Source organism: Ursus maritimus, unplaced genomic scaffold (genome assembly GCF_017311325.1).
Source record: "Ursus maritimus isolate PB19 unplaced genomic scaffold, ASM1731132v1 scaffold_27, whole genome shotgun sequence".
Lineage (NCBI taxonomy): Eukaryota > Metazoa > Chordata > Mammalia > Carnivora > Ursidae > Ursus > Ursus maritimus.
Window position 1 is genome coordinate 12306827 of NW_024425230.1, and position 21365 is coordinate 12328191.

Genomic DNA, 21365 nt, shown 5'->3' on the forward strand with positions numbered 1-21365 from the left:
CTCTGTGTGTGTGTGTGTGTGTGTGTGTGTGTGTGTGTGTGTGTGTGTGTGTGTGTATCGCCTCCTCCAAGCCGGGCTTTGTGAATGGGGGCTCCAGGACGCCGGCTGGGAGGGACCAGGGGCCGACCCGGGCACCAGCGCCTCCTCCCGGGGGCTAGGAGAAGCCAGGCGTAGGGCGCCCCAGACACAGTGGTCCGGAGCGACAAAAGCAAGCGACAGGGACACTGGCCGCGGAGAGATAAGGGCCGCGTCCCCGAAGGCCGAGCGGGTAGACTTACGGTCGTGTGTGGGAGGGGGAGAGGGGAGAATAATATGAATCACATCCTCCTTCCAGTCCCTTAATTTCCGATCCCTCCAAAGCTTAAATCTAGCTCTTTGGGCCACTGATTTCTCGCCGACTCCTTCGCTCGAGATATATTAGTTGCAAATTAGGCCAAGGTTTTGGCGATTACGGTACAATGCAGGCCGAGTGACACGCGCCGCTGGGCCTGCGCCTGGGTCCCTCCTCGCGCCGACAAATGATGAGAAAGCAGGAGAGGATGGATGGTCTGTATTGACAAGACATGTGTCGTTTTTAAAGGGGTCCGCATCCAAGAATATCCATCAGCCTGGGGGGTGGGGGAGGGAAGCGGAGATGAGGGGACGAAGTCCCAGCCGCAGCGCAGCAGGTGATCGCGGTCCTGGGCGTGGCTCCGGCCCTGCTCCAGGGGCCATCTAGAACTGAAGTGTTGTTTGCAAAATAACAACACTACTTTTAGTGTGACTGATAATAAAAATGAGGAAGACGGCGTTGTATTTATTTAAGGTCATAAAACAAAACCCGGCTACACGGCGTTGTACGTATACTGAGGGGCGGTGTCTCCGACAACTCATTCCTTTTGGCCTGGCAATTAAAAGCTTACCCAAAGAATTGTTTCTGGAAGAAAAAGGTGTCATTCAGCTGCTTCTGACTCATCTACTGTTGCTCCTCCTGCCTCGGCCTGCCCCTGATCCCCACGCCTCCTTCCAAGCACACACACACACACACACACACACTCCCTCTCTCTCTCTGTCCCTCTCTATCTCTCTCTCTCTGTCCCATGAAAAAGAGTCCCTTTTTTATGGTTTGTTTTTAAACGACGAACCACCATCCCCTGTCCCAGGATGTTCTTATTTAACCGAAATTCCCCTGCGCTGGCGCTGACCTGGGCAGACTGCAATAAGGACCTGCTAACATTTGCTTCACGCTTCAGTCTCTTCTGCTCCCGGTGGCCCAGGCCTGGACACACACCCTAGGGGGAGAACCGCAGAAGTCTCGGGTGTTTTACAGGCATTTTAGGGCGGAGGGCTGTGGCTCCAGGGCTCAGAGAGGGCAGGGGTAGCTGACCAATCCCTGGGCACGAGTAGGGGTCTTGGGAACCCTAGCTAGGTAGTGATTGGTCTGTGATAGACGAGTGTGAGAGACTGAGATGACCACGAAGGAGACCTGATGTGCCTCATGATTACCACAGCTAACATTTATTGAGTGCTTACTATGTACCAGCCATTGCGTCCATACCCCTGGAAGCCTCCAAATCTGCGGACAAACCATAGGGGCCAAGGGTAGGCCTCAGAGCAGGGAGGTCGGGATGGGGCAGGCAGGTAGCTAGGTAGGTGCGATTTGGTGGCCGGGGTAGAGGTTTCTACCCCGAAACGTATTCTCCGGGCCAGGAGAGGCGGGGCGCTGCTGGCCGCCAGAAGCGGGGCCAAGGCGTCCTCCCTCCCCGCCTGCGTTCGTCTGTGGCCGGGCAGAGGGAAGGCCAAACAGGTTCCAGTGACATTCCCACTTCTTCGCACTGGAACGCCGGAGGAGAGTAGGCTGGGCAGTGAGGGCCGCGAAGGCCAGGCCCGGGCGGATGGCAAGCGCTCGGCGCGCGGAGGCCAGGCTCACATCCTGGCCCCGGGGCCCGCGTCCTGCGCCTCCTCCCGCCCAGGTCGGGGCCGCACTGCTCCAGGCGAGGTGCGCCTCCCTCGCGGTGCCAGGGGGCGCTTGACCGACTCCGGGGCCTCGGCAGCCGAGAAGGGAGTCTCCGGCCTCCGAGGCCTCGTGCGCGCCCTGGGCTGCAGCAGGGCGCAGGCCGGGCGGCCCTGGGAGCACTCCCGCCGCTCCCGGCTCCACCACACCCCGCGGGGTTTCTCCAGCTTGCGGTCCAAGGCCGCTCCCGAGAGCAGGAGTTTTGCTGCATTCACCGCCTCTCCCTCCCATCCCCCTAAAGCAGGGGCCGAGACTCGCCGGTGACCCCGTACCGTGCCCCGAGAGGGTGGAAAAAAGCAGGCGCTGCGCTCTGTCTGGAGACAAAAGGCCTCCGCGTTCAGGCTCCTCCAGGCTTACCGCGGCGCGTTTCGCACCCGCCTCCACCTATGTAGAGGAGGCGGGAGCAGGTGGAAGTGTGGTTGCAGGGGTGGCTTGGCGTAGAGAGCCTTGATTGATCCCAGAAATTGGACACCTTCGAGTCCAAGGGCAGAGCCAGGGCCCGGGCATCTGCTCCAAAAAGTCCCCCAGGACTCCCTGCCAGCCCCCATCCAGATATTCTTATATAAAGGGGGCCCCTCGTTGCTAGTTTTTTTCTTTCTAGTCTCCTTGCAAATCACCTGGCAGCTAGAATACGCTCGCCCCCAATATCTACCTACGGAGGTTACTTCTTTCCCTAAAAACGACTCTGGCTTTCCTTCCTCTAGGAGACCTAAGGGAGACTTCACTGGTTTTAAGATTAAAAAAAAAAAAAATCTTTAGAATCTCTCTGGGCGTGAGATGTGGTTAGAACACGCAGAGCCTCCTGCCTCCCCACACGGACTCCCTGCTGCACCTGGAAAGCTAGTCCTGCGAAGAAGAAATAGTCTTTTCCTGCAGTCTATCATTTCGGTATTACAAATAACAATCGTGGAGCGAGAAATACCCCCGGCCTAAGAATATTGATAGATGATAGTAGCGATATTCACAATCGATCCTCTAATAGGCAGACGTCATAAATCATGTTCAATTCCCTGACAGCACAGTACTTCACTTAATAATATAATTAAGATTAAAACTCGAGAAGTATTGGAGTCAGCGGGTATTGATAGCTTCAAAAATTGCATTCTGGATATGATGGTGGAAGGGAAAGGGACCTTTGGAAAATAAAACCCCCTCCCCAGAATGTGAGGTCTTCCCTTTGCTCCTGTCCTGGGAGCCCCTTTGACCCTGCCTCCCCCCCCACACACACACCTTCCGCCCTCAATCCCCGTCTTTGATAGGTGAGCTGTGAATACGCTGGCTCTTTCCTAAAAATGTTAAGGAGGACGATAAAGAGAGATGGGGCTTGGCTTGGGTGGGTTTCCTGAATTTAGGAATCCTTTAAAGGTCCATTCCTTCATCCTTGAATCTGGAGGGTGGAAAAAATATGTTTAGGAGACCTAGGAAATGATATTGTTTGGTCCTTTCAATAGGATTAATTTCCTCGACAGTGTTTCCGAAATTACATGTAAGTCACTGAACATCTGCAGGTATATATGCCAGTCTGCTCCATCCCTGCAGTTTTAACTGCCTGTGAACCTTTCCAGCACTGCTTTCCAGACCAAATCAGGCCTCAGGATGGAAACGAAAACTTCACATAAAGAGTAAAACCAGAGGGACAGGGTCCCGCGCAGGGGTGACGGTCTGCTCTTTGCTTCATGGATAAAGCTGATCGTAAGTGTGGCTAAAATTATTTCAAAGAGCAGAATATTAATCAAATCAATCAGAGCTGACAAATGAGAAATATTTGAAAGTCAGTGGTAATTTACAACTTTGTTATTAGTTAAGAATCGCCTGCCTTGTAGCAGTAATTAATAACATTTAGAGAGGAACCATTTGGAAATCCCCCTCCCATTCTTTTTATTTTCCCCTGTCTCTTAAGGAAGGAAAGAGAGAAAGGAAGCAAATGAGTGATCAGTAGAAACAGGAAAAACACTGAGTCGTTAGTGGGGAGAACAAAACTGGAAAATATAAAAGAAAGGGAAAAAAAAGATTAGCCCCCTGGGGGGCCATCAGGAAATAAAGAAAATATAGGAGGAGGGGTAGTAAATCATAAGGGTAGTAACCATACCCCATGAGCAAGCTGGCTAAAGGTTGAATTTCAAATGGCCCAGAAACCCCATCAAAATGAACAGTGCCGCTAAAAAATCTTGAAAGTAGCTCAGCTCTGACTCAAGGCAGAGCTCAGGGCATTGTCTGTTTTGTTGTTGTTAACAATGTATTTCTTTATAGCTCAGGAGCAGACGTGTGCAGGCTCTTTCCAAATTCCATCCCTGGAGACCGGACTGGCTTTCATGTTTCTGGTGTTAACTCTCCTCTTGGTCACAGACAATCCCCTTCTCCAGTCTTACACTGATGATTAGATTGTCTCAGCCCCACCTAAACAACACACCAAAATAATGACTTGTTGAAAAACTATAAATCATTTCAATGTCTGAGCTTGGAAAGCCACTTCGGTCAACAGGCTTGCTGTGAAAAGGTAAAGAAATTTCCACCCTTCTCCTCACTGAGGAAAAGCTGCTGCTTCCCTGAACTTTTATTTGTTGGATGGGGGAATTTTCTAGATTGGTTAAAATAGGATGGGGGGGAATAACTTTGGCAAACTTTATCGGGTCTTTATTATAAGCCTCAGTCTTGTCTCACTGAGCTCAGGCTACAAAAGGTAGCTAGAGATTGAGATTTATTGGTCTCTAAATGAAAAGATTCATTTGATATAAGAGGTTAACTCAAAGTCCCTATACCGTGACTGGCTTCGGCAAATGCCTCTGTGGCGTCAGCACAAAAGCAGTTCAAAGAAATCTTAAAAACACACACAGATATAGACACACAAACACACTTGCCCACTTAAGCCGCAAATGCAATTCTCTTCTCTTTGTTGTTTCTTCTGTCATTACAAATCTCCAGCCTCTTTCTAGGTGGCTGGGATGGTTGGCTTCCCCCCCATGCACACGCAGCTGAACTTTGCCATTTTGTATCTTTTGCTTTTACTAGCAGTGAATGAAAGAATAAGGGGGGGGGGAGGGATAAAGTAAAAGGGGAGAAGAGAACTAATTCAAATAAAGCAGAATACGTTTGTAAATGAGGTGGAGGGGAGAGAGAGGGAGAGAGGGGGAAGAGAGAGAGAGGGAGATGTGGATGGAGGAAAGTGGCTCTAGGATAAAAGTAGGCAAACTGGAAATTGATGAGATGGGTTTTCAATGATTAGAGTCTATGGATCCAATAGGACCCTGCAGAATATATGATTGTGTAGAGGGGACCAGGAGAGAGAGAGAATATGCCAGAGACTTTAAGGAGGGAGCAGGGAGAAGACAGCAGGCAAGGACCTGAGATCCTGTGCTAGGAGAGAACTATGGAGATGCTAATGAGGGAAAATTAACCTTCGGGTTGGGTCTGTGACATGGGCCTTCCATTGAATGCCTGACCCAGGGGCTGCAAGCGGCTTCGCTCTGCACCAGCGAAATGAGATAATCGCTCTGAAACCCACCAGTCTTGGTGCAAACGAGCTCTGAAACCCTGTTGTGGAGAGTAACTAGCAGCTCCTCCAAAGAAAAAGAAAACAAATGAAAGCAGGCAGAACCGCAACCAGGCACAGAGAGCAAACCTAGAGACATTGGGTGCATTTGTGCAACTGTGGAGCCCCCCAGGCTGGCACATTAAGAGGCAGGAGGAGCAGAGCCTGGGAAATGAGAAATATCTTCATCTCCCTTGCTCCAGTCTATCACCAAGGGCCCCGGAAAACTGGGCCTTGGTGAGGCCACACAAGGGATAAATGGATTTTATCTCCAGGAACGTGGCCACTGGGCCCGAGGATTATTGCTTTGCCAGAGAAAATATATGGGGGTGGGGTGGGGATGGTGGGGAGGAGGGCTAAAGAACAGAGAGAGAAGTTGAAGAGGACAGCCCCCAAAACAAACAAACAAAAAAGAATTTCAAAGGGAAATTTGAAAAGTGGAGTGGCTGTGGTTATACGTCACAGACATGGAGACATTAAAACACACATGCATACACAGGGATTTTATTAAACAAACAAGCCAACAACCAAACGCACATCAAAAACACATTTGCTCCTGCTGGCATAGGGAAAGAGGGTTTGAAATGATCGTGGGGTTCTGGTAGGGCTCCTTCCGGCCTTTATGGCTGTGGTCTCTCCCCGCCGCCCCCCCCCCCAGCCTTTTCACAGAAACCCGAAAGTCACCGATGGAGCCGGAGCCTCCCAGAGGCTGGGTGGGGAGGACTCCCTGTCGGAGGCAAAGGGGTCCTGTTTCCAAGTAGAGACATCAACAAACCACAGTCTTAGTGACAGTGACAGCGCAAAATTATGTTTAATGTTGCAAGGGGGAAAGGGGAAATATAAAATTAGCACAGAGAAAATGTTTCCCAGACCTTCTTTACAATTAGGGCAGTGGCATATGGATGGGCAAACGGTGAGGTCGAAGGCGACCTCACGGACCCACAGCATTGGGAGGAGGCAAAGATCCCTGCAGTCCCCGGGGGTCCTCATTCCCTGGGAGGAAAAGGAAGGCTTCTGGAGGGAGCTTAATGGCACTCTGCCCAATTGCTTCACTTGGTTTAGAACCTGTTTTTGGAGAAGAGAGGATATTCTAGACATTCTGTCCTGGTGGAGATTGACAGCTCAATGACTGGCCTGCTCAGTCCCAAAGCCACAGGGTTTTTAAATTAGTGATGAGGCTGGTGAAGGGGTGGGGGTGAGGGGTGGGCTGGAAAGAGGAAAAGGAAATGGGGGGGATAGATGTGTAGTTCAAGACCCCTCCCCCATCCTTTTAGGAACCTAGGTGGCTGTAGGGAGAAGGTAAGGGGAAGTGAGAATTATTTAATAAATTAGCAAGCCCCTTTCTGGAACCTGGAAGCAGCCCTGCCTCAACTGCCTGGTACAGGTGGGCAGGGTCCTAAAGCTTTCTCCTGAGCCCTGGGATCTCCATAGGCCCACCCCCACCGCTGCTCAGGACCAAGGGCAAGCAGATGCCTGCCAGACAGTGGAGGGGATTTGCCCAGAGAGAGCCAGGGAAGAGGGAATGGTGGTATTTTCAAGAAGGAAGCAGTTTCTGTTCAATGGCAGAGATTATATTCCCTAAGCTTCTTATTTAAAGAGACAGAGATAAGAAAGAGAGAGAGAGAGAGAGAATCCCCTTACCCCCATCCTGTTGTGGTTATAAAGAATATAATTTTGCCTTTGTCTAGAAACCACTGTATTATTGTGGTTATTAAACACAGTTTCCCTTCTTAGTGTCGGTCGGGGGGGTGGGGGAGATGAGAGAGAGGGTGAATGGAAAATTCATTTGTCAAATAATACAAATTTAAAATGAACGTATTTTTAAAAACGAAACCTGGATGGAAAGGCAGGAGATGAGAGACTGCAGGAAGAGGGAGAAAAAAGAAGGAAAACATAGAAAACAGCCTGATTCTTTAAAGACTAATCTGTGCAGAATGATTAGGAAAAACAACTTGGGGAGGAAGAAAAAGCAACTGCCATTTCCATGACCTCAGGGAAAATGAGGGAGCAGCTATACCTTGAGGTTGTAGTTTTACACTTTGATTTTAGCAACAAGTATCAAAAGATCTAAACTAATTGATTGTCGAGTTCCTTGGCCCTTCTCCAAAGACCAATATAGATTTAATTGTATGTTGCTTAAAACTCCATTTCTCGAACAGTGTGAAACATGTAATAAAAGTCATAAACCGTATCGGAGAATTTTTTCCCCCACGAGCATAAAATACCCAACTGACACTTGGAAATCTTAGCTAATACCCCTATTGGGTTAAAAAAAAAAAAAAAAAGCCAGCTGAGAGAGGTAGCCACATAATAAAATCTAAACTGTTAATCCATTTTAACTCATTCAAAAAAGAACCTTCAGTTGCGGGAGGGATGTTTTTGCAGAGGAGGGGGTCGGGGTGAGGAGACCCCACATCAGCCATCTGACTTGTTCAAACGCGATCCATCTAAACCACGCTGCCCTAAAGGAAAGGAAGTTCTGGCCTTCCAAAAGACATCAGAAATCTCTCTAGCCTGGGAAGCAGAGCTGAAAGTTGGAGCCAAACTGCCTGGCCCGAGCTCTCCTCTCTCTCTCTCCCCGAGACTGGGAAGCCAGGCGGCGGCGGCCGTCGCTCTCCACCGGCCTCAGCCCGGCTTCTCCCGAGGGAGAGGGAGAGCTGGAGACGGGCAGGAGCTCCCCAAAGCTGCGCCACGAAATCGCCCCCTGCCCCTCCCCGGCAGCTCCCCCCCCCCATTGTCCTCCGATCTCCCCGACCCCCAGCGGCTGTTCCGTCTAAACCAGCCCCCGCGCCCCCCCCCTCCCGGGCCCGGGGCATCTCCGGGAAGAGAAGGGTCCCAGGCACGCCTGCGCTTCGGTCCGAGATCAGCCACTGCCGCCAAGTTCGAAGCCGCCATCAAGCTGGCGGCTGCTTGCGGGCCGTGCCCCGGAGTGGCCACGCGGGCCGGCTGCAGGCGGAGATCTGTAAAAAATCCACGTGAGCCGCCCCCTCCTCCCGCTGCCGGCGGCCCCTGACACGGCAGCATTGAAGCCGGCCCGGAGGTCCCCGAGGTCTCCGAGTGTGACAGTACTCAGCATAGCGGGTAGATGGCACAATTTTCTAACATTTAGAGAGAGGAACCCACGCTGGGAGCAATAAGTCCATTTAAAAGCCCTTTATTTAAAAGGAACAAAGATAACTGACAAGCGAAGTACAGAGACATCTCAATGAAATTTCCAAAGAAGAAAGAGAAATCAGAGGCCAAAGCGAATGCGAACTGGGCTTGATGGAACAGGCTAGCACTTTCCTCCCCCTCGAAAAGAAAGATAAAAGAAAGAAAGAGGTGGTGGTCACCGGGGCCGTGTACGTTAACGATCACAGTCCAAACCAAATTCTAAAAATCCACAGCCACAAAAACTTGAAAATGGCCAGGTGGGCTTTGCTGGGGCAGGTGGGAGAGAAGCCAGATCTGTTTAGGGGGAAAGACTTGGGAGTTTTGCCCTGCCTTGGAGCCTACACCCATCACCTTGGATTACAGCCGCCTCTGCTTTGGGTTGGCGGGTTTCGGGGAGCCCAGGGAAGGTGGGTGTGCCAGGCACCCGCTCTGGGCACGCTGGGGCCTCTCAGAGGGCCTGGGGCCCGAGGTCTCTGTCTTGGAGCTGCCTCCTCTAGAATCCTGCCCAGGGCTGGGCTGCGGGTCCAGCAAGGATCCCACCACCTAAGATTTGGTCAAAGTCAGGGTACTCAAGAGCCCACTCGCAGACTGAATCAGCTGCCACCCCTTCAAAACCAAGAGGGTCAGGAGAGCGCCCACTGACGTCTCCCGGCAAATCCAAGACAGCCCACACTCCATCGTGTGATCTAACCCGGTCACCACCAGCTCCCCACCTCCAAACCCCCATGCTAGGTTTGCCATGCCTGCCAGGAGACCTGCAGGCCGAGAGGAGACAGAGGAGGGGGCGAGAAGCCAGGAGAGGGGCGATGCCCCTCTGGTCTTCCCTGCTCGGCACTGGCCCGGCAGAAAGGGTGAGGCGGCTAGCGCCTGCGGGGGGTCAAATGATTGTATTTGGGTGGGTGCTCGCCGACGTATTTGCTGAGTAAACCTCCCTCGCTGGGCTGAAGACGAATCCCCGTTGATAAATCCATCATTACCGTTCGGATTCAGGGAGGCAGCCACGCCACTAAATTCATCTTACATTTGTAGCGCTTTAATAGACATTTATTAAATGCTTTTAGAGAGAGGCATGGGGCGCGTGATTACATCCTAGTTATAGACAGAACATAAAGACCCACGTTAACACCCATTTGCAGGAAGGAAGGAAGAGGTGGGGAGGGGGTAGTAAGGCAGAGGGATAAATCGAGGAGAGGCGAGGAGAGATGGGGCGGGCAGGGGCACGGAGCCTGGGCGTTATTAGCAAAGGCTGCCTGGCAGGGAGCAAGGCAAGAGCCGCAGGAAGTCGCAGGCGGCGGAGCGGAGAAGTCCCCACTCGCTTGGCAGTTCCCTGGGCTTCCCCTTCCCTGGCGCCCCCCTCCCCCACGCACTTGGCAGCATGGGGGGCTCCTTTTCTCTCTACCAGGGCACAAGGGACATTTGCACTGCCTCCGTCGACCCCCTTCTGTCCCCACTCCCCCTCACACCTCCTTTACTTTATTCCAGGCCTCTCCAACTGAGACTGCTTGGAGCAGCCAAACTAGGGGGAGAGGAGCCTCCGCACTTCAGAACCCCCAGAGTTCCTTTAAAGCATCCTCTCATCGCCCCGAAACAGTTAGCCAGACAGCTGAGCCAGGCTTCCTTCAGCACAAAGCAGTCCCGATGGCTACAGGGCACGATAGCCCCGCTGCTCCAAGGGTTCCTTGGCCTGACTTAGTCATGCCCGTGGATCCCTCCTCCTTCCCCTACCAGGAGGGCTCCAGGCCACCTTTGCACCTCGACCATCTCGTGCCTGGGGACCTGCCCCAGACTTGCCCTGCGTCCCTCGACCTCAATCTCAGAACCTGGGCCTGCAGGAAGGCCTGGGCCTCCAAAGGGCCCAACGCCTTCCTGAGCGCCCCCAAGGCCTCATCTAAAGGCCCAGTCACCAAGCTCGTCAGTTCTGCGCGCGCCCTCGCTCCCCTGGGACACAGCCACCGACCTGGGCCAGGAAAGCAGCGGTCAGGACTCCGGGCCCTCCCTGGCTCTTGGTAAGGAACACTTCCGCTATCTCAAAGTTGCCATAAGAAAATAAATACAAGTGACACTGTGCTGGCCAAAGCTCATTAGTTCGTTGTCCAGGGCTAATAAAGGAACAGAAGCGCAAATTATAGAGTTCAGCTCCAACACACGCTCTGTCACCCGAGATCAGCGCACCGCGAGCTTGATTCCAATTGCTCCGAACTTGCTGAGCAGTTTGGCCCCCCCACCCCCTCCTCGCGAGCAGGAGGTTGGTGGAAAAATATAGTTCCAAAGGGGGTAATGATCAAGCTTTTCCTCTCGGAAGCCTGCGCCACCTCATTTCCCATCAGTAATCCCAATAAAATTAACGTCGTGGCTGCAATTGAAAAGAGGAGGGCCCGCGACACTCCTGAAATAACACACTCTCCCCCAGCAAAAGGTAAAAAGCAAAACGGCCCTTTGTTCAGCTAATTAACGAAGGCCCAACTCCGAAAGCAGATGTGTTTGCTTAGCTAATCACAAGCATGTTTCTTTCAAGGAACGTCATTTCGAGGGGGCCGCTCCGGGGGATGGGAAAGGGGGACACGGCATCCCCCCAGGCCCTCTCTGCCTCAGGGGTCTCTCACCCCAGACTAAGATCCAGAGGCTGAAACCAGGCAGCCCATCTCTCACACCTTCTCCCCCTTGGCCCTACCCCAGAGGCCCAATAGGCACCTCAGAGCTCGACGGAATGCCAGGCCTGCAAGACGCGAGGGGGAAAAAATAATAAAAGTTTTAATGACACAGATGCCATATTAAATGAGGCAGTTTTACAGTTCACTTTGAATAGGACGCTAACTTATTACAAGTGTGTTATCAGAAGGACGATAAGATTTATAACTCCGAGAGTCAGCTTTTCGCCTTAATGACAATGGATGTTAAGGGGAGGAAATCTGTTCTCTATTAGAGAAGATGAGAGTCCCTTCCCTGTTTTCGGGCCCTTACAGATGGGTCCAGGAGAGCAGATATTAAGCCCCTTTGTGTCTCCTTATGAAAAATTCTCTCTTTCCCCTTTGGCTATGAAAACGGGTCTCTTTGCTGGGTGAGCACCTCGCTCAGCTTTTGAGCTTGAGAGAGGGCAAAAGAGAGAGCGAGCGGACAGGAGACAGGGATGGGGGTTGAAGGTGACGGGGTGGGGACGGTTCTCAGCCCTCCGGTTCATGCAGCAAAACTATTTCCCAGTCTTTCTTTGCCATACAAAAGATGGCTTTCCCCTAAACCAACACAGTAAGCAAACTTTAAAAAACTGGGGTCCTATTACAAACCAACGCCCAGCACTAACTGCTTTAAAATTACTGCATAATTAGATTTAGTTGAATTTCACCATTAATTAGGCAGCCGCACTGCAGGGAGCCTTTGAAATCTGAGAAAATGGGAAAAATCATCTGAAGCACGTTTTTAAAACCCAACTTCAATAAATCTTGACGAGGCCCGGAATTCAGAGACTACCTCGCTTCCCTCCCAGGCGGCTGAGGGTAGGGGTCTCCAGGCCCGGGCAGGGGCTGGAATTGGACATAAGGGGCGAGTCCCTCATCCGCTAAGAGCTCGGCCCGGGCCAATCCACTGTCTCTCCAAAGGCCCTCTGAAGACCCTCTCTGGGAGGCCAAGTCTGTCCCACCGCCGGCCTCGCCCACTCAAACCTATTAAAGAAAGGGGATCCTCCGCTGCGGGCGCGCTCCTGCCAGGGGCGCCGTCCACGCAGGCTCACACATTTCTAGGGCCTGCGACCACCCGCCCGGAACCCGCCCTCCGCCGCTGCGCGCCCCCAGTCAGCCCTCCGCCCGGAAAGCCACCTTTACTGTAACTTTGACAGGCAAGCAGCAAGTTCTGCCCACGCCCGGCGGGGTTCACAGCCCAGCCTCCACCCCCCAGCTGGACCCGGCCCGCACAAACCCCGGCGCAGCCCCTGCATTAATGAGCGCGAGCACTGACCAGGTCTGTAAATACTGGCCTCTCCCCCTCCCCCTATACCATTCAAACATTTAAGATGCTTTGAGGAGACAGACTTTTGCTTTTTCTAATTTGGCTCCTATAGGGAGGGGAGACATGAAATAAACTCTCCTAATTATGGGGGGGGGGCAAGAGAGAAGGGGATACAGCGTTACCAGTATTTTCCCTACGAATTCTGCTGCTTTAATTACAGAATAATCGAGGACCGCACTCACTCACCAGCAAGAGTTTAAAAGAGGGTTTTCTGCCTGCAGATGGAATGGCCTTTAGCCGCCCCCCCCCTTTTTCTTTTTGGTAACCAATGTGTTTTCTATTACCCGGCCCTGCCGTGCCTGGCAGCCCGGCGCTCGCGGTGCAATGGGAGACGCCATGTTGGCTCAGCTCATAGGACCAAGTCAAAAGCGAGCTTCGAGGCAGAGTTTCACACGCTCGAGCTCCTCCTGACCTCCCCCCGCCCCCGCCCCCCGCCTGTCGCCGCTCCGTGCACATCCAGGGAGTGCAGCTCCGCGCGCCCGGCACCCCGGACTTTCCGGGGGCGCTGGCGGAATTCCGCCGCACGTAAGTGGGGGGCGGGGGCTGGGGGGCAGGCACTTTTCCGCAGCTGCTGCCAACTCCAGGCCCCCGTCCCTGCAAGCCGGCCGGATGCGAACGCAGCCGTCTCCGCGGGACCAGCCCCGGACGTCGCCCGCTAACTTTGAGCCCCAGCCCCTCGCGGCCCAGAGAGAACTAATGCAGAAGGGCCGAGGCAGGGCGACCGGGAGCCGAGCGAGCGGGCTACATTCCCCCCTCCCCGCTCCACACACACACACACACCCCCAGCTCAGTCTTCCCCCAGGTTTGTTTGAAAGTGGCGAGAAGCAGCGATCGCCCCTCTCTCTCTCCTCGGACTATTGTTGCATTTCGCGTCTAACTGGGTTCTCTCACACCCCCGAGCGCCAAGAGGAGGGAGGGGGAGCGGGTTGGGAAAAGAAATAAAGCGAGCTCAGATCAGATGGAAAAAAAAAAAAAAAAACCCAGCAAGGAAAAAGAGACACTTAAAGGGAAAGAGTCGCCATGTTTAGCAGCTTTTTTAAAGATCTCGTCAATTTCACACAGAACGCACTCGCTGGGTCCCAGCCCTCGTCTTTTGTCCAGTTCAGTTGCAGCAAAGATCTTTTGTTCTAACTCAGCGTGAAAAGAAAAACTTTCTTTAAATGCAATAAACTTAAACCAAACTCAAGACTCTAAACAGATCCTCCTCCGGCCACTCTAAACATATACAAGAGGTTTTGTTTTAACCGTTTGAAAAATTTTGGGTCCTGTTTTTCTGCCTTGCAGACCCCAAGCTCATTGCTGAAACTCAGAGAGAGTGAGAGAGATTTCCAATGACTAGAACACATGCTTAAAGCATAATAAAACAGGGACTGTCTTTTGCTTTGAAAATCATAAATTATAATTTAATGCCAATAATAATTTACAACAAATGGCTGTTTACAATAAACTAACACAAAACAAACAAGGAAAAGGGCCTGTGTTTTACTTATTAGAGAAACTTCACACACTCACATGGATAGCACTTGCAAGAGGAGAAAATAAACAACAACCGACAAACCTCGAGCTAAAGGTCAGCGATATTCTGCCCTAAGAACATACTTGTATTTATGTATGTATATATCTACAGAAAGAAGCTGGGGGTCAGATGGGAGGACTCTGCTCAAATTCACAAATCAGACAGATTTTTCTGGTCTACATGTATTGACTGGAACTGAGTATCAAAGTTTAATACACTTTACAAAATGATCCCTTTTCTCCCACCTCCTCTACCCACCCGCTAAACCACAGCATAGTGAAGGATGGTGGGGGGGGGGTGCTGGAAAACCTCAACAAGAACAAAATTGCAAGCTCCCACACACTGAGCTTCCTTCAAACCAGGAAAAGAGAAAGAGGAAAAAAAAAAAAAAACACCTCTAAAACAAAATAGTTACTACTTCCAAATCAGCACACCCTGTAAAGTTTCCTTCCTTCTTTCTTTCTCTTCTTTTTCTTAATTTGGCTTCTAAGGACAAAGGATCCCAAGAGCAGTACAGATTGTATCTACACAATCCTAAATGTCAAAATGTCGATGTGTTTTTATGTACATAACTCCAGTGGAAAAGACTCCCTTGACCTGTGGTCATGCTCTCACAGAATGAACGTAAAGGGGGGAGGGGAAAGGCAGGCCAACCGCAAGTTATCATATATACACTAAAAACAGACCCTTTAGCGCTCTAAGCTCTATCACTGAATTTGAAATCCTCTCAACAACCAAGCTAGATGAGAACCACAGAGTATTTTTAAAAATCACACCTACTTAAGGAAAAACTCACTGCAAACAACTGCCCTCTATTTACAATGCTGTGATTAGCTTGCTAGAACGGTCTTTTGCTTAACTGTCAGAAATGTACAAAACAGTATTTTTTTCTGATCATAAAATAGATACTGATTTCAAGATTTCTAATACTTTCCACAATACCTTCCCTAAGCAGGCACTTAAGTGTGACAAATATAAGGGCCTTTTTTTTTCCTGGAAAATCCATTTTTAATTAAAAGGAGGATTAGGTGAATGGGGGTGGTTTACTATATCAGTATGGCACTTCCTAAACCATAGATAAACCATTAACTTCAGCTTCTCCCCCCCCACACACACACCCAAATTAAACAGGCAAATACACTAGTCCACCTTTGAACAAACTGACTGAGGGGAGTAAACAAATGGACCCCCGGCCCGGCTCAGCGAGAGCTCACAGGGGCTCTACTCGATGAGAAAGACAGTGAGTGGGGACAGCCAAACAGATTTCAGATATCAAATAATATTTTAATTTCTGAATACTTTCAATTTTCCTTGGAATATAACACACAAAGACTCGACCAAACAGTTCAGTTATTATAACTTTTACAGTATACAGAAATGTTGCACTTAAAAAAAAAACCTTCAGTTTTTTTTAAAACACAAACTGTAAACTCTAAGATACTGAATCAATCACGTTACCTATAAGTGCCAACAGTGTTATTTTGTCATGCTGATTTCAATGGTATTTTTTAAAAAGGGAAAATATCAACAATTATAATACAAAGGGTTTGCAAATATACAAACAGATATAGGATTTTCGTAACAATTCAAGAACTAAGCGGGACCCAATTCAAATTACAAAAGTTCACTTTTTATTCAAAACCTCAGCATGTGTCTTGGACACATTCCTTGGCTGCCAATAGATTCCACAGTTCATTCTCTTTCTTAAAATATTTTTAAAAAGCTAGGTTTGTCGTGGTGTCTTTTTTTGGGGGGGGGCAGGGTAGGGGAAGTTAAATGTTGTATGTGGTTCCTCCGGTTCTCAAATTAAGAGTGCTCAACTTCACCTAAAATTTTTGGTCACCACTTGTAAGTGCGTTTCCATCATCTTTGAGTTGCCTTTTAAAGTTTTATGTCTTCCTATGATATTTTCATGGACTCAGTTTTAATTCTTGCAGAACATATATTTTAAGGATACACAGTTTTTAAGAAGCCAAGATTATATCAAAACTTATTATAGAACCACAGAATAAACTGGTTTGGAACCAGAAAAGTACAAAAAAGAACAGCTAGAGGTACATAGACACAGGACAATTAATAATTTGGAAAAAAAAAAAAAGACTTACTTTCTCCATTCTGCTAATTTTCTCCCAATCTCCTTAAATGCACTTTTAGCAATATTTTTCAAAAATTTACCAAAAAAGAAAAAGACTAATTTCCTTTTTATACAAAAATGATAAGTAGCAAGTTGTTCTGACCGACACAGGAGTTTTTTTTTTTTAATGCATTCTGTAAAAGTTCATTTGACAGTCTTTTTTTTTTTGAAATTCACAGTCCATGAAATTCTTCCCCTCTCTTCTTTTAGCAAACTTGTAACATCCTTTTATATCCTTTCTTAACAGAAGGAATTTAAGCAAACAAACCAGTCTTTTGCCTTTTCTTTCTCTCTGTTTCACTCCCCCTTCTTATTTTGATTTATTATTTATTGAATTGCCATATACGGCCAGTTAAAACTGCTGCCGGACAGTAACATATCCCGGATGAGGGTTTCGATGGGGGTTTTACCTACCAAACGGACGAAAAACAATTGCTCTATGACTGAGGAGGAGACCGTGCGGAGGGAAGGGAGGCGAAGCAAAAGCTTTCCGAATCGCGTTGGTTGGTTGGGGTACTGGCTCCTAACGTATTCTTCCAAAGCACACTGGGACTTTTCCTGCAAGCTTTCCACATGGGCTACATCAGAGAGACCACAGGCATCTGGAAGAAAGTTTAAATAAAAAAAAAAAAAAAAAAAAAGGAGAAGGAGAAGAAGAAGAATTCAGTCATCAGATTAAGAGGTTTGAAATGGGTCACATGAGGTCTGTGTACAGGGCTCTGTCAAACTGCCCCAACCGGAGCTGGAGCAAATGCCTCTGTACTGAAAACTTGGGCGGAGGGGAGCTGGGTGGGGGGAGGAGAGCACGAGATGATCCTGGGGTAGTTGCTTTAAAGTCAAACACAGCTCAGTGCACTGCAGGCTTTCACTGTCCCAGTCCTCAGGCTTGGTCACTGGGAGGCCCAAGCAAAGTGCATTGGGTGAAATCTGGCTCAAGTCAGTAAACAGACAGACAAACAGATGAACTGAAAACTGCCAGGGCTCCTCCCCCTCCTCCTCTGTAAATAATAGTTTGGCTTATAATTATATAGTGGGGGGGGGGCAACAACCTGGCCCAGCCTCTAGTAATGGCGTCCACGACCCAGCCTCAGATTCTCCCCAAAGAGGGCGACTCATTTTTCTCCAGTCTTTGAAACTGATTTAAGTGGCCCTTTAAAACTGATCTTGTCAGTATAGCCCTATTGAAGGGCAGCCATGCAAACTGTGATCTCTCTGTTCATTTGAGCTGTTTCTTTTCCCCCTTTTCTTCTTGCTCCCTTTTTCTCCTACCCCCCTTTATTTATTTATTTATTTTTTTAGACTCAGGTCCCTCCAAGAAGAAACCCCTCCCTGTTATCTTCAGGAAAACACTTTTCTCTTTTGGATATGTGAAAATACAATAAGTGCCTTTGAAATGAGAGGCTTCTCAGTGAAGGCAGTGCAGGTTGTGACCTGACCTTTTTGGGCTCCCCAGACAAGACTGGGGCTAACACATGCATATTGTGAATCCTTAAATCAGATATTTGAAAACAGCCGCCACTTCCTCCACCCCAAGAACCAGAACACACATGCAATTTCCTCATGTGTGTATCTAAGATTCCTCATGTAGAGAGAATGCATAGGTGTCTGTGGTCAGGAATTAAAAGATCTGTTTGCATAGGACTCCCTCCCTCTGCATTGGTACACTGTATGTCTCCCTATGAATCAGATAAGAGGGACCTTTATCTCTTTGTGAGGAGATTTGCATTCTCCACACAGGCCTCCACATTTTGCAAATAGTAATAAATTAAACTGTTACGACAGTATCAGGCATTTCTTTCCTTGAAAGACCAAGGGTAAGGCGAAGAGCGAACAATGATATCGAGAAATTAGCAACACCCCCATCGTCTGGGATCATGGGCTGGGTGTAGCAGGGTTGTGGCATGGGGGTGAAGGTGGCTGTGGGGTAGGGGAATATCCTGCCTGTCTATTTGCATCAGGCAAATGTTCTAGTTATGACAGTTCCCCTGAGAAAAATACTCCAGATCCAAGCCTCTCTCCATACAGCTCTTCCTTGCCCAGACACTGCCCTTTAATTGATTACTTAAGGACTTTCAAACGCAGAATTTGGGGTGGCTGTTGGGGGGGGGAGATTATGTGTGAAAAACAGCAATGTATAACAGACAGTGGGTTAAGGACTCAGAACCTGCAATCGATTGAGCTAATGACTTGGGTCCCCAGATTTCTTTCAAACAATAAGGAAGAGACTGTGAATCTTTTTGTCTGCCACAGAACTACTCAGCTCTCCTAGCGTCCTGACTACAAGCTGTAAAAACTGCAGTTTCTAGGTTCCAAGCCCTACCAACACCCAAATGTTTGTTATTCTGAATTGGGAACCCCTCTCCCCTCTCAGCCATGACAAAGGGATCAGCTGACAACTTAGACCAAGAATGTGGAGGGGGTGATTTCCACCCACCTGGGATAGGCTCAACTCAGCCTGGAGGCAGCCAAAAGGCTCAGGTGTGGCCCAAAGTGGAAAGCCAGACACCTTCAAAAATCATTTGGCCTCAAGAGTTAATTAATATTAGATCTATTACTCACACAGGTTAAACTACATACAAACTAATTAGATTTCATAATGCAGTCAATGATGGTTTTATATCTCTGGCAACATTCATATCCAGCCCAAGCTGGCATACACTTTGGGTTGTTTGAGAACTGCCTTAAGTGTCTGCCTGGGGAGAGGAAGCAGGAGGCCAGAATCTTGCACCCCTCGCAGACACTCTGGACAGTTATGATGGCCCCTTTCTTCCTCTTGCCCCTTCCTGACAGCTCTTCCTCCTCTCCTGGCAGTCTGCATTGTTTTAATAAGAATATGATTTTGAAAATTGCTGCCCTCAGGTTGGATTTGCCTGGAGCCCCAACTCCTACTGAGTTAGCAGACAAACTTTTCCCCTGCAGGGGCAAACTTTCCCCTGCAGAGATGATGCCAGGACAGCTCCAGTGCCCAGAGGCATCTCCTCAAGGCTCAGCCAGGGTGACAGAGAGCGAGCCATGGGGTAGGGGAGATTGCACAGGCTCAGCTGGCCCTGAAGGCCTGGGCTAAGGAACATGCATCCCCAGTCTGGCAGGCCGGAGAGGCTTTCCCATGGCCCATCCTGCAAGCCTGTGTCTGAAGCCACCTTCCTCAAGTCCAGCCTTCCTCTCCTGTCCCCTGGACAGGCCTGGTGAGGCCGAGCACCTATACAAAGTTCCCACTCCAAGTTTGCACTCAACAGTTTGGCCTTCCAAGGGGGGAGGCTGGGCTCCCTCTGGGGACTCCCAAGTTCTCTGGGCCCTAACTCTGAGCTAGGAGTCCTTGGGCATGAGAGGGCAGGGCTCCTTCCTACCTGAGGTGAACAGGACTATGGCCTTGAGACAGCTGTATTCGGCGGAGTCGACGTGCAGCGCTTTCAGCTTCTCCACTTGCTCTTGGAAGATCCGTATGTGGTCCATAAAGGCGACCACTCGGTCGGCGGACATGGGTGAGGCGTGTAGGCCGGCGGCGGCCAGGAGCGGGGCGACGTGGAGGGGCATGGAGCACTGTGCCGCATTCAGCACGAACAGCTCGCTCCAGGTGAGGCGAAGCAGGGCCACCTGGTCGGTGATCTGCAGGTCGGGGAAGAAGGGGATGTTCCGGGCCCACTCGACGGCGCTGAAGAGCATCCGCGCGGCCAGTTCGCAAATGTTCTCGATGCCCATGATGTTGTTGGGCTGCATGCACTGGCTGCCGAAGCGCGACGTGGGATAGGGCTCCGCGCGCAGCAGCAGAGAAATATATCCGGACAGGTACGAGTGGCAGTTGAGAGGGTCCCCGTTGGTCAGAGCAAATTGCCCGTGGGTTGGCTGGGTGGGCGGCATCCTGCCCCTCTGCACCGCTGCGGGGAGGAAAGGAGACACCCCGCAGTTAATGACCAGCCTCTGTCCCCAGCTACCCCGGCGGGGTCTGCCCCAGCCCGACCCCCACCTAACCCAGACCCCGCACCGCGCCAGAACAGGCAGGCCTGCCCCTCTCGCCAGCGCGCCAGGGCCACAGACCTGGAAGTCGCCAGGAGCCCGGCAGCACTCCTCTCAAACCACCACCCAGGCAGGCTCTGGCTGCCAGAGCGGCACACTTGCCTCCGAGGCCCGCTCGGGGCTGGGCCGCCGAGGACCCAGAATTGACCACTTTGCCTCGGGGTCCCCGGCACTGTGGGCGGGATGTAGCATTCTGGGGGCATCTTTCTTCTTTACTGCTAAACAGCTGATATTTCTTATTGATTGGAGGAGAGGGAGCGGGAGGGGCGAGTCTGGGGGGGAGGGTGAGACGCTTTTGCAAAAAGACACAAGGGTTCACCCCAGATGGCCTGCGGCCACCCCAGAACAACTCTCCCCCAAACCCGGCAGCCCCAACCCCAGCCCGGCGGGGAACCCCCGGTGAGAGACGAGCGGAAAGCCGAGGTCTGGCGGCAGCCTAATCAGTGTGCTCGAAGAAAGAGAGACGGAGGGAGAGGGCGGAGAGAGAGGCCGGCCGAGGCGAGAGGAAGCCGGGGAGAGGCGGGGAGCAGGCGGCCGGCGCCGGCGCAGCCCGGGTAGGGCCCGAGAGGGCCGGGGAAAGCTGGCGAGGCTCGGGCTCGGGCTGTTATCTGACGCCGGACCGGGAGAGTCGCTCTCGCAGAAACACAAAGAAAGCCCGGCGTTCGGTCGCCCTAGTCCGGAGCCCGCGCCCGGCGCCGAGCGCGCCATTGGCCGAGCACTGCTCGCGGCGCTCGGCGAATTTTATATCACAAAGACCCAACTCGCGCAGAGCGAAAGCAGCCGCCGAGGGCCCCTCGCCCACCCTTCCCTGCTCCCTATCGCGCTCTCCTCCTTTCAAAAGTGAAAGGAAAAAAGAAAACAGAGGTATCCTTTTTTTTTTTTTTAGCAGAATGTTAATCCACGGAGGGTCACATGAGCGCTGCCCGGGCAGCAGCGTTAATACGGCGAAGTGCATAAAATTGCCATTTGTAATTTGAACCTCCTGTACAAAAGTACAATCTCAGGTTGTTGTTTTTTTTTTTTTTTT

The 21365-nt window shown here is 50.6% G+C and overlaps 1 protein-coding gene across 2 annotated transcripts in view; it reads right to left on the reverse strand.

The window, feature by feature from the left end:
* Positions 1–15449: 15449 nt before the first annotated feature.
* NR2F2 (nuclear receptor subfamily 2 group F member 2) overlaps positions 15450–21365 on the reverse strand; it is a 13149-nt gene continuing 7233 nt past the window's right edge. For both annotated transcript variants that reach the window (XM_008687618.2, XM_040642731.1), the window contains exons 2-3: positions 19672–20199; positions 15450–16926 (exon numbers count right to left, since the gene is read on the reverse strand). In XM_008687618.2, the coding sequence (XP_008685840.1) occupies positions 16652–16926; positions 19672–20199 (803 nt within the window). In that variant the 3' untranslated portion in view covers positions 15450–16651. The remainder of the gene's footprint in view (positions 16927–19671; positions 20200–21365) is intronic.